At 42.8% G+C, this 15,960-nt stretch overlaps 2 protein-coding genes across 22 annotated transcripts; both read left to right on the top strand.

The window, feature by feature from the left end:
• The first annotated feature begins 126 nt into the window (after positions 1-126).
• Positions 127-7,492, top strand: LOC6530712 (resistance to inhibitors of cholinesterase protein 3). Of its 21 annotated transcripts, none has more exons than XM_015196358.3 (12): positions 127-261; positions 1,498-1,932; positions 2,080-2,199; positions 2,681-2,835; positions 3,502-3,642; positions 3,697-3,823; positions 4,013-4,033; positions 4,397-4,632; positions 5,921-6,073; positions 6,168-6,260; positions 6,541-6,690; positions 6,754-7,492. In XM_015196358.3, the coding sequence occupies exons 2-12, from the start codon at positions 1,737-1,739 to the stop codon at positions 6,886-6,888; spliced, it is 1,527 nt and encodes a 508-aa protein (XP_015051844.1). In that variant the 5' UTR covers positions 127-261; positions 1,498-1,736; the 3' UTR covers positions 6,889-7,492. The 21 variants fall into 21 exon arrangements, 20 of the variants coding, with proteins under 20 accessions (XP_015051844.1, XP_015051853.1, XP_015051841.1 ...); XM_015196367.3 differs by lacking the exon at positions 4,397-4,632 and adding an exon at positions 5,559-5,659 and having other exon boundaries at positions 133-284; XM_015196355.3 differs by having other exon boundaries at positions 133-284.
• A 183-nt stretch (positions 7,493-7,675) lies between these two features.
• On the top strand, positions 7,676-8,718 carry LOC6530711 (NADH dehydrogenase [ubiquinone] 1 alpha subcomplex subunit 11). Its single transcript, XM_002091566.3, has 4 exons — positions 7,676-7,778; positions 7,963-8,225; positions 8,283-8,377; positions 8,436-8,718. Exons 2-4 carry the CDS (start codon positions 7,969-7,971, stop codon positions 8,594-8,596), a joined length of 513 nt encoding a protein of 170 aa, XP_002091602.1. The 5' UTR covers positions 7,676-7,778; positions 7,963-7,968; the 3' UTR covers positions 8,597-8,718.
• The last annotated feature ends 7,242 nt before the right edge of the window (positions 8,719-15,960 follow it).

The following is a 15,960-nucleotide window of genomic DNA, read 5'->3' as shown; positions in this document are numbered from 1 at the left end:
CGACCATTTAAAATATTCTAAAATAGCTTATCAAACTCTCAAGCTTTCAAGCAGTGAAAAGGTTCTTTAACTTTAAACGATAACAATGAATCGATACCACTAGCATATATCGAATGACAGACAGTGCTGCCCATCTCCGTTCGGTCGACTGAAAAATCAATTATTATTGCTGCTGCTTTCTGGCAGAGAAATTTATAACGACAAACAAACAGTTTGAAATTACCGTAATTAGATAAGAAAACGAACTTCGAAACAAAACGTGTTAGTCTTAAAAAACCAAACGGGTAATTTAAAAAAAAGTACCTTAGGAAACGAGTGGAATTCCAAGGACAACATCTTCACACTTTGAATTCATAATTTTTAAAAATAAGTGATGAGTCTTAAGCCGAACGGCATTGAACCCAAATTACAATGCTGTGTCTCCAAAAATAAAAGCACTGAGAGCTAGAAAAACGTTTTCCAATATTATGTAGACAGTGAAAAGAAACTAAAAATTATTAATTCAGGTGGTTGAAATGAAAGGATGCTGTGCAACTAACAGCAGTGCACAGTTAGACAATTTTACTTTCCCCAATTTTCAGTCAGTGCGCTTGAAAGCGAAATGGAAAGCACTCGGAAAACTCATAGTGATTGCTAGTGTGTGTGTGTGTGCGTAAGTGATAACAAGAGCGAAGAAGCTGCGAAATGAAAAATATGAAAACACGAAATTTCGCACACAGTGCTGGTTAGCAATCTAGCAGTGACCTCTTAAAATTATAAAAAAGTAGTTTTTCTATAAAATATGTCTAGTCAACGTATATTTGACTCAAATATATAAGTTGATTAAAATTCCTTAGAAATATGTTACAAATATCCATTTTTAATTTGTGTCGACTGCTGTAGCATAGCTCTCGGAAATTCCCGGTGCAGGCCCAAGCTGCAAATCACTTGTCTCATCAAAAATAAAGGAAAATAATGGCCGACGACGATTATGGGGAAAAGCGCGCCCGAATGGTGTGTCGGCTCCTCAGAACTGATCTGCCGAAAATTCGCTAATAGTTTCAAAAATTTGCCTGGCCAGTTCGGGAACAACATTCGAACTTTGCGTAAGCAGTCGCTCTGTCCAGTTTTTTGGTTATTGTGTTTCTGAACCCTTGGGTGTTTAAAAAAACGTTTTCCAAAAGCGAAATCGAAACGTTTACTTGCGGAGAAGCCTTTAATATTATTTATGCGGTCGTTAATTGTGAAGAGCGCATGTGATTTGTGTGCGGGGAAAAGTGAAAATAATAAAGAATTATTAGACGGGCCGAAAAGAGCGAATTGCGCGAGCTAAAAATAAAAAAGATCGGGACCGCTATTTATGTAATAAACTTTTTTGTTTTCCCGCAACAATATGCAAACGTAGACAGCATTTTGCGCTGTGATTCGTGACCGTTCAGTGATGTGAATAAAACTCAAACGAAAGCCGGATCAGCGAACTGTAGCATGTAACCCATTATGCATCTATGTATCTTTCAGATAATGCTTTAAACGTACAGCAAACCAACCATCAGCCAGCCAAAATGAGCCAATGTCAAAGTTAACCAACAACTAGAAACACATCGCATAGTCAACAGCTCGCAGTGAGCCATCAACGAACCAAAGTCGATCAGGAACACACATAGAAGAAGTGGCCTTAGGGACTAGCTTTAACCACCACCACCAACCATAGCCAAACGAATCCCCGAATAGCCCACGGAATCCGGATCTAAGCCAAAATGCCCGCTACAGCCACATCCAAGCAGAGAGCTCCGCCCGTCGAGGAGGGCATGACGCCCAAGAAAACCGCTTTGATCATTGTCACCGTGATCGGATGCATTGCCATCCTGTGGCCAAAGGTCTTCCATCCCATGATGTTCGGCGGCGTTCCGCCGACCCAGCCAAACTTGAAGGATCCGCGCGCAGCTCCAGGCGGTGAGTCCTCAGATTTCCTTCACTAAAGTTGCAAAGCTAGGGCTTATACACGTTTTACTACATTTAATTTCATGTATTACTTATTATTTCCATTGATTTCCGTATGTGGGTGGTGATGTTGTGTGGGCTGTGGCGTCGATGTTGTAGGATGTTGTGATGTCGTGCTGGACAGGGAGCAGTTCCTGAACGCCTCCAAGAAGGAAACTGTCGAGCCCTTCGGTCCGCATTTGTATCGCAAGCAAATCAATGTTTACACGGGCGAAATCAGTATGTGGCTCATTAATGGTTTGCTTATTTGTTTTACTAACGGTTTGTGGCCCTACTAACGATCTGCAAGATACAATCGATTCAGATACATTTAGGCATATAGATTGTTTGGCTCTACTAGCGATCTAGTAGATACAATAGATTCAGATACATTTATGTCTATAAGACTCTTAACCTTTTACTGCTGTTTATGGCTGTATACAGTATTAACATTCCAAAGTTTGGACTACTTTTCTGATCATTCAGATGTGAAATGCTTCTTAAGTTTATAGATATTGTAAAATGTCAATATTCTTAACAAATGGTCAGTGTTAGTTTACCGCGGGTATTACATTTTATTTGCTAACTTAGTATTAAGTGCTTAAATCAAGAAGTTGTGTTTATGCTTTTTGGTTAAATACATTTTTATAAAACCGCACCTTTTAAGTGCAACCCAAATAATTTAGAATTTGTGCCACTAATGAATCCACTGTCGACGCAGGTCTGCGCCAGGAGCGCCCAGCCCACCTGCATCCGGAATCCATATACCAGGCCATGAGGGAGCGGGGTCGCGCCATTCCCGCCACGCCCACCGTTCCGATTCTGGAGCGGAAGACTTCGCCCAGTAATCCGCCGCCGCGGATCGTCGACGGACGGGTGAGTTCCTCCACAACCATGTGCATGTCTGCATTATTCTCCGGACAATAAATCCTTAATTATATATTTATACTGGTCGGCGGGTTGTGCGACCACACTGATTATTATGACGGCGGGATGAGACATATCCGCGCTCGCGTTGGAAGTCGTTTTATAAATAGCCAAACGTTTATTTCATTCGGATTCGGGTTTTGTTTTTATGACACTGCACGCAAATTCGAAGGCAAGAGAGGCAGCGCTAAAGAAAACACAAAAAGAATCTGTAAAGGATGAGTGGGAGATCGGCAGAATGTGCTGCCATGTATTGAACTTGTGCCAAATTCAGTGCGCCAGTTCCATTGTGCTCTCGTCTCTGCGTTTCTGGTAGAATGGCCAAGAAGAACAAATCAGCTGTCCTCGCTTCATGTCCAAATACATCGGGGCGGATACGTAATTTTTATGATTACATGGGTTGTCAATAAAATATCGAATGTGTTTGCTTTGCTCCTATTATATAGACAGCAATTCAATGGTTTCTGCAGACAACTGCCTTACGAAATCTTTATGTCAATATACATCGGGGCGTATACGTGATTTTTGTTTACTTGTGATAAATTTAATGTGGCGTTGATAAATAGTGTTAAATTGGAATAACCTTTGACATATGCTAATTTTCGAACCTTTCAGCCCGGACCCATTCCTGGAATGCGTCCACCCATGGGCGCCGGTGCACTGCATCAGCCACAACAGCGGGGCAGCAGCATGGGCTTCCTAATGCCACTCTACACTATCGGAATCGTGGTCTTCTTCGGCTACACCCTAATGAAGGTGACTCCATCTCGTTGATCGTGAACAAGCACTACATAATCCTCCTCCTTGCAGATTATGTTCAAGAAGCAAGTGCCCAATGAACCGTACGGAGCGGCACCAGCCAATCCTGCTTTCCGACAGGAGGTCTTCGGACAGCAGAACCACAGTCAGGTGGAGGACTTGGGCGGCAGCAAACTGGGTGAGTGCCAGGCCGATTCGGATGCCATCTTCCGGATTAATACTCACGTAGTTGAACACACAAACAAACACACACACAATCGCTCTAGCCACCGCATTCACGAGTCAATCCTAACCGAAAAAAATATGCATTTTGTACTCTTCTGCTTCCGAAAACCCATGCACACCGAAAATCATCCCACGGTACAAGGCTGGCGAGAGCATCAGACAAGTAAGCCAGTTAGTGATGGTTGCATAGATGACCATAGAGTTCCGTTCGTATCTTGAGTTTCTAGACCTCGACGAAGGCCTTTTGATTTTTGAAATATGTCCTCCTCATTTGGTTTAGTATCGTAGTTTTAGTATCGTAGCGTATTTGTTATCTTCATTTACCTAGATGTACTCATTCTAGATGTTGTGTGCCTATACTATCTATATTTACTAACCCCGAATCGATTACGCCTCCATGGATATATATATACATATATATTTTGTTGCCACTCCTCCACCCGTGTAAATACTCCTTAGTTTCGTTAGTCCCTTCGATTGATTCGATTTCCGGCCCTGATTACCAAACCGTACGACAATTTTATAGGAGCTGCCGCCGCAAAGAAGCCGGCCGCCAAGGACACCGAAAAGGAGCTGTACAACGCCAGTGTGTCGGCCACCGAGGTGGCCACCAGTTTGTCCGCCTCGCTGAAGAGCCACCAGCAGCTGAAGGAGGCCGAGCAGCTGATGGAGATCGAGAAGCTGCGCCAGAAACTCGAGAGCACGGAGCGGGCGATGGCCCAGTTGGTGGCCGAAATGAACACCGATCAGTATGAGGCAAAGGTTAGCATCCCGCATCCTGCATCCAGCATACAGCATCCAGCTTTCCATCGCCATCGAATTGGAAACGAGATACAGATACAGATAAAGCTATTTTTTATTCAGATACATCCAGTAGATAGATCATATCGTAGTGATTTCAGTTGGCCCATCTCGCTGTCATTTATTAATATTTGTTCTTTTTGTGTTCTCATTTTCAAGATGATTGCCCTCAAGTTTCTCAAGCGGCAGCCAAACTTCTAAGACCAAAATAACCATCATTCAGTTCACATAGAATCAGTCAGTAAACAGACCAAAATCAGACCAACAACAAATCAGATCACAACTAAGTACAACGAACCGTCAAATAGATCGTTTCTGTTCTCTATTGGTTTCTAGTGAATAGCTGAATCCTCGGAATGGTTTCTTTTACCCTGCCACACCTCCCGAAACGCCCGCAGTTCTAAAACTATGTCACTCTGTCTATAATCTTCAAGTCTAACAAGAAGTGCAAGTGCATGGAACGGAATTCTCCCGACTCTGTTTCTAATTTAACCTGCTTGTCTGCTGTCGGCATGCGATATATTACCATATCTATTCATATATGTACTATATCTACTAACGAACCCAGTCTAAATGTGTTTGCATCTCACTACTGAGTACTCTCGATCTGAACTAAACTCTTATCTTATGATGGGGACATATTTTACGATTCAATGCAGTCCTTTTCGAAATCTATTCGAACACTCTCTTTAAACGGATACATCACATTGCCAATGAAGATAATCGCAAACATCATTCCATCCTCAGAGCAACAAGGAAACTACTATATAAATATTCACTCTCTGTCGTTTCTACGTTTTTCATGTTTCTCACAAATGTGTTTAAAACACAAAACACAAAAACCAATGTAAATCCAAAATTGATACCCTGTATTTTCATGGGGCTAGTTGTAACGGCCATACAAGGTCTGATAGACGCGGCCGACGAGCAATTGAATGGCCCAGACAAGCAGAGGGCGACGAGCGACACTGAAACTGATTCGAATAAGGTTAGAGATCGTCAAGGGGTCCGGCACGGCAATCCTTGAACATAATTTGTAACTCTCGGCCATGCGACCGACTATTTAATCTTTTTATTTATTAACCAAGATCCTTCGACTAATTGCGTTTTGTTGCGTTTCACCTAACCACATCGAATTGAAGTAATTACTGCGTTCGATTTCTGTTTTCTTGCGTTTTGCAGCTGTACAATTGCTTAGCTCTCAGATTCTTCAGCCTGTTCTAATAATTATTTTTTACGACACCCGCAGAAAAACGACAACGAAAAAACAAGAGAGCAAGCAGACAAGCAGAACCTTTCCAACGGACATGCAAAGCCCACGGACGACCAAAATCCGGAACAGGAGACAGCGGCGCTGGGAGCCAGGAAACGCCGGGATCTGAGCGCTGAACGGGAACTGACGGTAGGCCATATACCCCATAGGCCATATGCCATATAGCACCTTAAAATACGTAGATCTTGAATAAATAATCGTAAATAATCGAATATTGGTGCAGGTACTCGGCATGGAGTTAACAGCCAGTTGCGAGGGCGGCCACAAGTGGACTGGACGCCCTCCAACGCCTGTTTTCCGAGCGCCAAGCGAACATGTAAGCAGCACTTTCAAGTTCCCAACTTGACCTAACCAGGTCCCACTGATCCTCTACGACTAACTGCCATCCTAACGCTTTGAAAATTCTTCCAAACAACCCTGTTCAAATCAGGATGTTTCCTACGAACTAATTCCTACCAAAACGGATCCAAGTGACCCAGTAAATTGAAGTGATTCTCTTCAATATTTCCTTTTTAACCCACCTCTGCGCATATGTGTTGAAGCTTTATAACTATATACATAGCTTAAATACTAAATAATTTCCCTTTCGATTTCAGTCCAAATTGGAAGACAATCTGCCGGAGCCGCAGTCCATTTACTTGGAAGGCGCCCTGGCACACGAGTCTCAGATTTTGGTGGCCGACTCCCAGATCAAACGCGAAGAAGTCTACGACTCGGAGCTCAATGGCTCAGCCGAGGAACCAGCCGTATGGATAAACCTTTTTAAGCCATATTAATTGATTAACTAATTTGGAGTGTTTTACTTGCAGATCATTCTCAGCAGCAGAATGACATTGTCATTGATTAATTTGGACGCAAATCAACAAAATGGGAATGCAGGCAAATCCCCAGTGGATAGTCCCCTGGCTGATGACATCGAAATAATTGGACACGACGAGCAGTAGACGAAGATGTACACTGATCGATTTTTATATATATATTTTGGCAATGATAACGACTTGATGATTTACACGAAACTATAATTGCAAGGGCCGAGTGAAATTTCGTTGCTAATTTCGTTGAACGACGAACATTATGACTGATAACCACGAAACAGATTTGCCAATAATTTGATATCTGATTTGTATATATACATATTGTATGTTTTGATATCTTCGTTTTGATTTAAAAAACGCCAACGTTATGTCTCCCCCTAAAACACTATCTGCTCTTGAAAACTTTGCTCAATTTCGGTCAAACGTAAACCCACTTGCATGTCTCGGAAACTCTTTAGCTCGTTTAGAAAACCGCGTCTTTGTGAAATGCATGATTTTTTGTGAATACTATTAGTTGGAAATCAATGCAAAACTAGTCTACCATTAAGCTAAGCGCATATGTATTTCAAGCCGCATCGTCTATTAATCGGCCCTCTTCGCATTAAAATCCGTAGCTACTTGGCAATGAAATTACCTAAAAACAAATCCAATTGATTGTATGTTTAAACAAATAAAGTTAGTGCCACAGCGTTTGTGAACCTAGTATAATGAATAAATTGAAAACCGAACTCGACAAGCCACGTGTGTTTTGAATTTTAAAGTAATACAGAATATATTACAATTTCTATACCTAATAGGTACCATGTGCTTTTCAATTTTACTGGGTTTTTTGTTTTTCAAAATATTCAAAAAACGCTCTGTAAAAAATAAAATTTTCAAATTAACAGTGCCTTAACATAGAGATTAACAGAACGCGTCTAACAGCACCAAGTGTGCATTTGCTTCTGGTTGTGTGTACACACTGGCCAACAGCTGTTTTTTGTCAATCTCCGCCACAATAATTACGTAAATTTCGGCAGGTTAGCAATTTTTTGTATATTCCCCTTTAAATCTACAGATCTTACCCCTAGCAATGCCTTTAAGGAGTAGCGAAAAGTTCAAGGAACAATTCCAAATGTTTCTGTGGCAGGAGAAGCCTTTGGTGTTCCATGTTTCATACGTTTGATTGTGGCTAATGTTTTTGGACCTCCGTACCTTCCATAGCAAACCATGTCGCTGCTTCGTTCGAAATACTACGACCATCCCGATGGCGAGGATGCCTTTGGCAAGATAGTGGCCACCAACAAGTACGCGGTATCCGCCGGCTTGGCCTGGTCCATGTTCGACGTCCTGACGCTCTCCAAGCCGCAAGGATACCTGCCCACTCTGGGCCGTTTCGCCTACAATACGGGTCCACTGATGGGCATGGCCACGGCATTTACCCTGACCACCCTGGCGGCCACAAATGCCCGCGGCAAGGACGATAAGTGAGTAAGAAGCCCACCTGTTGATGATTATTGAGTCTTACCGAATTCGAATTGCAGAATCAACTACTTGATCGGTGGTTTCGCGGCTGGTGGCGTCTTTGGAGCCTGGAAACACAACCACGTAGCTGGTCTGTGCGCCGGCCTCTTCCTGGGTTAGTTTACCCGCCTCCCATTCAACTGAAACTACAGCTAAGCCATTCCTCTTTTCAGGCATCGCCGGAGTCATAAAGAAGCTGTCCATTGAACAGGGCTGGGAGTTCTTCCCCGACACGCCGCTAAAGCAATACGGTGGTCTGAACATTGCCGAAAACAACTGGACCATCATGGCCGACCGTCCCAAGAACTGGACCACGGAAAAGCCACAGGAGTAGATGGCGTAAAGTCTAGTTTCCTATGTTTAGTTTAATGGTGATTCGATGAGAGAAAGATTTGGCAATTACCGCTTGCCTTGCAACCGAATAAAAGCCAAGTCAGAAGTGATAATGCCACCCCACCTGTCGCCAATCCACGGCTGTCCATTAACTCTATCTAATGGTGCCACAGGCTGGGCTTCGTTAGCCGCTTCGATATGCAAACGAGTTGAATGTGTCACAGAAACTTATCAACAGTTGGCGTGAATGAATGACAAGCCAGAAGTCGGGGAAGCCAAAGGGGCCAGCGCAAAAGCAACTAACCAAAACATGGGGGAAACAAGTCACGCTCGCAGCTCGGAGTCTTATGTGCTGCCAACAGTTTATTTCTTTATTTTCATCGGCCCATTTAAAATCCATGAATGTGCATTTACTCATGTTTGGCTCTTTTCACTTGGCCGAGGTGAGTCATGCCGCAAGCATACATATGTATGTATGGCCATATCTTGGCCATTGGTAAGAGATGCCATTGTACGCATACTAATGTTGGCTCTTAGGGTCTTTTATTGGGCTCTCGAATTGGAATCCATCGATCGAATCTGACCAGCCCACAGGAATTCTCCCGAAACATCCCAACCAATATCTACCTTAACCTTTGCCAACCTCAGAATGTTTTCTTATGGTTTTCTGATGGTTTATTCTTGCTGTTTCTCTTTCTGATTACTTTTGGCCAGATTTATTGCCATGGGGAATGAAAGTTGGTGGAGTGACCGTTAAGTCCGGGCTTATAGAAGCGATGGTAATGCTATCATTCTATTGACGCTCCGAATAAAATGGCGAGCGGAGGGAGTTGCAATCCTTCAACATATTTGCCAATAATTTAGCCAGTCACCTTGATCTCTGGTACCTATGTATGCCCACCCTACCTATCCAATGATCTGAAAACCAGTCGAGCAGCTTAGCAGCGAGTGCGCCGCAGTGCGCCAGTGTATCCGAATCTCTGGCTGACTCTGACTAATCTGCGGCAGCTGGCTCCACTCCGCTCGACTCCACCACTCCACATTACTTGGCTGCAAGCGGGCGAATCTGGCGGGGATGCTGGAGCATACGTATACTGGGGTATTTTCGCGATCGCCGCGTGATTTATGGGAGATGAATGCTGCGAGAATGACATCATCATTGGTAATTCGCCTTGGGGGATGCGATGGAGTTTGCTATATGCGCGATCTCTTCTTCCTTGGGGAAGCCTACAGTTAATTAAAAATAAAATAATTGTTTTTACTTTCATTTCCTGCCCTTGCCATAAATAACCAGGGAAAATGATTTGCCCAGGAGGCACAACGAATCGGTAGCCCTTATTCAATTCCAATTAGTGCCGCCTGTTATCGTTCCCAAAACACCCATATCCTCGCGTGCCGGCAGGATCTAACACTTAGGAGTATGCTAATTTCTGGCCGGGATTAATTCAACCCCCTGACCATAGGAGGAGCAGAAAAGGCACTCAAAGTACTTGAAATGCTTTCAAATTAATAAAACAGTAGGCGGTGAGTGAGACAGATATTCGAAATGTCAAAATATTGAGTCGAGGAGTTGTCCACGCACAGAATGCCATTGAAATGTACAATGTGTGGTACATCATTAGTATTGCAGTTGCTTATAGATCTTAAAAGATACACATAGTGAACTCAAAGTAGACTTATAAAAGGATTAACACCTCAATGCACCTCGTTTGATTATTCCTTTGGTTTATCTGTCATAACTCCTAGCTTTTTGCCCGCAACTGTGGCTGGCATGAATGTGAAGTGGTCACGGAGCTGGAATGGAGGTGGTGGTGGCAAGGAGAAGGAGCTGCCGTCGTGGCAAGACGCTCGTAATTAATCTTTCTGCGGCGCAGGGCGGGTGCTCAACTCGCTCCGATGGAAATGCGTTTTCATGGAACTGTGCGGCGTGTAATCCTTTTCATAAAGTCCGCTCAGCGCAGATCGGGCGACACCACGTCAAATTAATCACCATCACATCGCCGCAACTAAGTGCTGCATCTGCATCAACATCAGCAACTGCAACTGCATCGAAGGTTATCCAGTGCCGGAGCCCCTCACAATTCAGCAATTAAAGATCGGCGCGACACACAAAAGATGCATTTGTGAATGCTTTTGTATCTCGGTATCTTTGAATCATAAGCACATACGTATGAGTGTATAGTACGACGTCAATTGGTGTCAAACACCCAAGACTTGGTGCATTCGCTTGAGATTGATCAGTAAAGAAGGTTTGCAATATGGTATGCTTCTTAATTATTTGAATTGTCAAATTTTGATATTAATGTGGATTGAGAACTCATAAAAGTCTCTTAAGTACTTTCTCTTATAGTCATAAATGGAAATTATTTATTCCATAGAACATCAGTGCTTTTTTTGGACGCATGCAACACAATTGACGCCACAGTATCATCCGACGATCATGGTTGTTTACGGAATCAGGGACACAATTCATCATTGGACGCAAAACATGGCGAGCTGGAGTGGCTGCCACAGCATTTGTCTGTGTTTGGTTGCAATGACACCTCCATCCCCATCTCCTCATCGCCCCTAGAAAACAGACAACCGTCTCATAAGATGCAAATGCAACAGCCGGCGATGGGCATGTACATACTTATATACGTATATATATGGGTATCAGATTCACTTAACCCGATCCGCAACGGGGTCATAAGTGCAGGGTAAATAAAACATTTTACTGCCGCGGCGAACGTGCCGCCCAGAAGACCCAGGAGACCCAGAGATGGAGCTGCATCCAAAGAAGACTGCGGATGGAAACAAATGAAGTGATTGAATGCGTTGCGCAGACGCAGTTGGGTGGGAGGTATACATACATATTTCTTATGTAAATATATGTACATATAAGTGGTCATAGGAAGAGGGAACGGGAAGCCCCAAAATGACAGAGGCACGCGTTGGGTTGCCGCGAAGCAAAAGATTGATTGGATTTTTGTTTCCCTTCCGAGTTCATCAATTCAGACAATCTAAATGGAAATACTCAAAAAAATGCTTTTTCGGTGCTGGTCCTACATCAATTTAACACTCCACCAATCGCATGTTTCAGTAATCGGAGACTGAGGGAATGGGTTACTAATCAATCAAAAGGCTGCTCTGGGAAGAAGATCTTCTTCGTTTCTGCCTACGAGAACCAAGATCTATTGCCATGCTTAATGGGAGTTTTTAGATTTACTTCTTTACGTCCAGTTACTCTGTTTAAATATGAGAATATGTATAATAAGCTGAAAATATTATATCCCAAGAATTGAGCCTATGCTGCATTAAAAAACTACTTGGCAAGCATTGAATAAATTTCGAATCCCATCCCATGTTCATTGCTGATGTGAAACAGATTTCCGTCAAAAGTATTTACTTTGTGGTGAATCTCATTGGATTTGGTAATAAAACTACATCGAATGTTGAAGGGCGTGAACGAAAAGCATGCAAATATGCTGAGAAGGGAGTGCATAAATCAAATAGAAATTCGTCACAAGCGACATTTCCCTGCAACCGCAACCCCTCTCGATCCTTCAGATAGTATTCTATATATATGTATATTGCTGGCAGGGGCAGGGACATGCAACATTTGCTGCAAATGAAGTGAGGCACATGCGCCTGGGGCAGTGCAACTCCAATGCCTTCGCTTTCCAGCTGGAATCGCAATTATTTTCCATTCCAAGTGGGCTGGCTGTAAAAGGGTTACTGCTCCTTTTGTTCAACTGGAGCGAAGCTCCTCTTTCCTGTGGATTCTCTTCACTCAGTTTGTTGGGTGTCTTTGGCATAACAAAGTTGGCAGTGAAGCCTCGAGATTCGTGTTTTTATAAAGCAAAATTGAAAATCTAATAAAATAAGTTACTGTATAGGGTTTTTCTTACCTCCATCAAATAATATAGTAATATGTTGTTACTTGCTATTTCAGAAATGTTCTGTTCCTCAACTGTTCGACATATTGAGAACCCACTGTAGTTTTCAGCTCCACCTCGATCGCATATCTTTCTTCGTTCTCTCACATGCATCATACGAGAAGAACGAAGAGCTTGGACTTGGACTTGAAGTGCTCGACGGCGTCGCTGGCTCTTCAAGTGGCATTCTTCAACTGCCATTCTTCTGCCCGGATTCTCCCAGTGCTGCGGCTCCCTCTTCTCCGTCTTCTGAAGAGGCTTCCGTTTGGCTCTCCAGCATAATAAATCTTCAGGGCGGGCGGGGCCATCCGACCACAGTACTGCGATCGTGACGCATTTGAACTTTGCTTCCCATATTTCCAATCACTACCAGTCGATAATTTCCCCACTGCCTCGCTGCAGAAACGCTCTCAATTGATAAACCATAAAAGTTGAGCACACCGAATAAATTTGAGTCTGAGCGGCATTTAAATTTGATTTTCGAGCTCGAGTTTCGGGGCTTAAGTGCTGTTGATGGCAGCTTCCAAATTGGATCCATTACGCACTTGGAAACATCTGGTCGCAAGGCAATATAAGCTCGGTATTAAAAAATATATTTTTGAGTCACTAATTAGTTTTTGAAAAGGCATCTTTGCAGCCGGAACTCCGAAATCCTCCTCTGCTACCTTTAATTGGTCAGAATAAAGAAAAGTATACTTTTGATATTTGCAGTACAATTTACTTTCGTTTATCATGCTTAAACATTTACTTTTAAAAGTGCTAATAACAAAATTTTTTCCTCGAGTGTATACATATACAAAAATTTACCAAAAGTGCATTGGCCGCGCCGGCGCAAAAGAGGAAAAAGAGGGAGGAACAATTTCAGGAGCTTTCAATTGTTCGACTTCAGTTGTGCCTCCCGAGATTTTTCATATGGCGCTTTGTGCTGGGCCACTGGGAAATCTGTGCGGCGCATTATTAACAATTCCATTAATTTTTCCCCGAATCTCTTTCGGTTGCTCTAATTATGAAAATGTTCTTTTCGAAGCGGCTTCTGTTCGGGCCCCTACTCACTCAATTGATTCAATTATGCGGAGCAAATCACAGTTTTTCAATTCACTCACTGATCCAACCGTGGAAATATGGCATTTTCAATTGCGCCATGCCGACTCAGAAAAAAATGACCCCGATTTGTGCTCTCATGTTGATTAGAGGAAAATCAAATATGTTGCTCATGAAATTGATTAATGAGCTACGTAGCGATAGAGCTAAGAAATGGATTAAAAATAAAAAAAGGCACTTCAAAAAATATTAAAGAAAGTGTAAAAATAAAAAAGAAAAGAACACAACTAAAAGCATATCTGATGGGACTCGAATAGTTGCCAATTTGGTTTCCGTGATAACCATTGGATACTTGTAGTTGATAGGAAATACTTTATGGCCTGCCAAATTGTCAGTTACCCCAACTTTCAGGAAGTTAATTCATAGCCAAGTGCGGAGTTTTCTTGCATTCCATGAAAGCAATTTCCCTGCTCTATGGAACGAGTATCTTGTATCTCGTATCTGGGCGATTTCATCAGCGCCATTCGATTGATTTGTCTTCCGTTTCGGGGTTTCTTTTCTGTAGCTACTTGCTATCCAGTTCTTTCGCTCTTGAAGAAACGCCCACCCAAGACAATTGGCATTGTGTTTTTCTTTCGGCTTGTCTATACCACAATACTATAGCTATCTGTCTATTGAATGTGTTTTTTTTCGACGGTTTCGGCTCTTGTCCGCCCTTTGCTCCCACTGCTCCCGCAAGATTTAATTGCGACTTTTGTACTTGTCATCGTTTGCGAATCGTTGATATCTATTGGCTTGCCATCGTTTCGATTCGCTTAGATACGAAAGTTTCCGTTCCACTGGCAACCTCAAATTTGCGGTTCCATTCCCAATTGCCTTTATATCTGAGTATCTATGGGCTATCTATTGGTGAAGTACTGAGTTCTTGTGAACTCCAAAAGTAATTACCCAGATTAAGGTTACTTAAGTGCATGTCGTTCAATTTAAAGTCATATTTTGACTGTGTACGCACACACACTATTTATTTTCTATTTCCAGCGGAACTTCCATTTTTGAGAGTTGGGTCCGGGCCATTAGAATTAATAAACAGAATCATTAGAGTGTCAGCGCTCATTCCCCACCTTGTCGATTATCACTTTTCCACATGCCTCTCGATTTTACGGCTAACCGAGGAGATTTGTCGCTGAAGACACGATCCGCATCTGAAAGTTGGAGAAGTAATAATTGCCAAGATCACGCACAACTCACATAAAATGTGTGCTTCGAGGTGGGAGTGCTATGAATCGCAGGGAGGGAGTCTTTATTTTATCCATTTGGGTCAGAATTATCCACACACTGCGGTGCAGTACAGCCCCCCATCAATGGATCTCCATAAATCATCACCCTGCGTCACGTCGGTGAGTGTCATTAGGATTGGAAACAAATCAAAACCTTTTCCGCTAATGTATAGTACACCAAATGTGTTGCAGTTTCCATTTCCATGTTTGTAGAGTGTCAGGCGATAGAATTTATAGCACATTATTGAAATTGAATTTGAAACGCGTACGTCCTCTCCGATTTCAGTCCAAAAATGTCACAAATGCCTAAGGGCTGTTTTCGAGGCAACAAAAGTGAGTGCAAAGCAAATTGATATTGCGACTAATTGAATATAGAAAGTCATAAAACAAATTTGAGCACTTGTTACCCTTTTAGGGGTACAGTTGAACTTCAATAATTCGTACACTGGTAGATGGTAATGTGAGTCAAAGCAAAAAAGCTCGACTGTAGTTGTTATAATTCGATTTCCGAACAGCATGCGCCTTATTAAAAGCTAACAAAAAACAAACAAAAAATGTTAACAGACTTTGTTGATGTAGAAGTAAAACCTCACACCGCTCCAGTTGCTCCCCTTGCGTTTAAAGGGAATTGTAAATGCGTAACCATAAAAAATCAGGATATACCCAAATCAAATAAATAGAACTACGTTTGCGCCATAAGGACACACTTACGGGTTATCCTGCGTTTGACTCGGCGCACGCGTCCTGCCGCCAATCGGTAATGAACCCCCACGGTTGGCAGCTGCCAAAAAAACGCCTTTTCAAAGGGCTGCAGGACCTCCTGTCCTGCTCCGCTGACTGGGCTACCCATCCTCCTGGTCTTCTGCAGTCGGCGGTCTTGTTAAGTCGTCGTTTATCCGGAGTAAAGCCCCTGGAAGTGAGTCCAAAACAAACAATGCAGAGTCAACCCTCGGGACTCGTTTTCATATTTATTAACCAGCAAATGGGTACGAGGTGCGCGGCGAATACTCGTAAACTTTCATGAGCGGTGTCTTGAGTTATGATTTGTGTTTGCATCCAATATTTATTCCGCTGAAACCCAACAATCCCCTTGGGAAGTGTTTATTTCTCTCGGGTTCTTATCAAATTAA

This window comes from Drosophila yakuba, chromosome 2R, assembly GCF_016746365.2.
Source record: "Drosophila yakuba strain Tai18E2 chromosome 2R, Prin_Dyak_Tai18E2_2.1, whole genome shotgun sequence".
Classification (NCBI taxonomy): Eukaryota; Metazoa; Arthropoda; class Insecta; order Diptera; family Drosophilidae; genus Drosophila; species Drosophila yakuba.
The sequence above is the reverse complement of the archived record's forward strand: the minus strand, read 5'-3'. Positions and strand labels throughout refer to the sequence as shown.